Source organism: Carassius carassius, chromosome 10 (genome assembly GCF_963082965.1).
Source record: "Carassius carassius chromosome 10, fCarCar2.1, whole genome shotgun sequence".
Taxonomy (NCBI): Eukaryota; Metazoa; Chordata; class Actinopteri; order Cypriniformes; family Cyprinidae; genus Carassius; species Carassius carassius.
Window position 1 is genome coordinate 35,767,445 of NC_081764.1, and position 1,605 is coordinate 35,769,049.

Below are 1,605 nucleotides of genomic sequence, written 5' to 3' on the forward strand. Positions count from 1 at the left end.
GTTCACAGTGTGTGTGTGTGTTCACAGTGTGTGTGTGCACTTCGGTTGGGTTAAAAGCAGAGCACGAATTCCGAGTATGGGTCACCATACTTGGCTGAATGTCACGTCACTTTCACTTTCACAAATGACTATCCATTATAGTATCCATGTATATGCCTTCAGTTCCTCGCAGTGGTTCTAGTGAAAGCAGTCGTTGTTGTGTTGTGTGTTCCTCAGGGAGTAAGATGTGTGCGTCCTGCTGCACGAGGAAGACTCCTCTCTGGAGAGATGCTGAGGACGGGACGCCGCTCTGTAACGCCTGTGGCATCAGGTGCTCTCCTGCACTCCTCATGCTTATTCTAAAGATCAGCTAAAGCTTTTTATAGTTACGCTTTATTTATTCTGTTAATAAGGCCTGATCTAGTGCACTCTTGGTTTGGGCAGGTATAAGAAGTACCGTGTGCGCTGTCAGCAGTGCTGGAACATCCCCAAGAAGGACGCAAACACACACTCCACGTGTCAGAGATGCGGCGAGGTCCTGAAGCTGAAGTGACGGGACACTCATGAGCTCCTGACGTCCGGCTCTGAAAGAGTCTAATGGTTAGTTACTGTGGATGGACTCATGAAACCCAAATATGACCATTGACTGTTCACTTATTTAATTCACACATTCTTCCTCTTGTTTTGTGACAACCTATTTATTCATGCTTTGTGTGTTTTCTTTGGTCTGATTTGCGTTTGCACTGGCTGTGTTTCTGTTCAGAGGTCTTCTGTGCTGGAATTAAATCTTGTATTTATAGTCCTCTATTGTCAGTGTTTTCTTCAGCATTATTACGTAGATCCTTTGTCATCTGATAACAGGTCAGTCATAGGATACATGCAGATTAATATGAATGTTTCTCTAATGGTGGACGTAAGTGCGATCAGATCAGCTGTACGTCTTTGAACAGGCTTCAGTTTCTGAGTTGAAACTCAGACGTTCTGCTGTTAATGTGATGGTAACGGAGTCTGATTATTATGGAGGAGAAGCTCTTCATTGAGTGACTTCTGGTGATCTCTTGTCTTCGAGCAGACGCTGCAGGTTCTGCTGTGGTTTTGCTGAATCTGACGGTGATTCGGCTGTAACGCGTTTGATCAGAGTCTGATGATCATGTGGCTTGTTTGGTGAGATGTAAGGATATAAGGAAGCAGATCTGCTGTGGTTGTGTTTGTGATATTTCTGTGCGTCTCAATCTGTGGTCTTTCTGGTTATTTAGATGAGGGTTTAATGGTGATCGGGCAAAATGTAAGAGGACAACTATATTTAAATGTTTTTGTGTTCGCTCCCAAAAACTTTGCGTCCCAGGTCAAAATATAGTTTAGTGAGGCGTTCTGTTTGGAGGACACAAATGTTACTAAAAAAGTACAACTTACAAATTTGGAAACCTTGAAATCTGATTTGGCTCCCATCTCGTATCTCATATATCCATTAAGGGCAGGTTTTCCTAACCACTGTGCAGTGTGATGTGGAAAATGATTATAACTTCCTATCTCCATTATATTTCTTTATTATTATTTTAAATCAGTGTTATTGTCATTCTTATGTCAGTTTGTGGGTTTCACAAATATTTAACCAATGGAAATCAT

The 1,605-nt window shown here is 42.1% G+C and overlaps 1 protein-coding gene across 1 annotated transcript in view; it reads left to right on the forward strand.

The window, feature by feature from the left end:
* Nucleotides 1-788, forward strand: part of LOC132152232 (uncharacterized) — a 7,065-nt gene extending 6,277 nt beyond the window's left edge. Inside the window, exons 4-5 of the mRNA XM_059561050.1 lie at nt 217-310; nt 424-788. Of these exons, the coding sequence (XP_059417033.1) occupies nt 217-310; nt 424-532 (203 nt within the window). The 3' untranslated portion in view covers nt 533-788. The remainder of the gene's footprint in view (nt 1-216; nt 311-423) is intronic.
* The last annotated feature ends 817 nt before the right edge of the window (nt 789-1,605 follow it).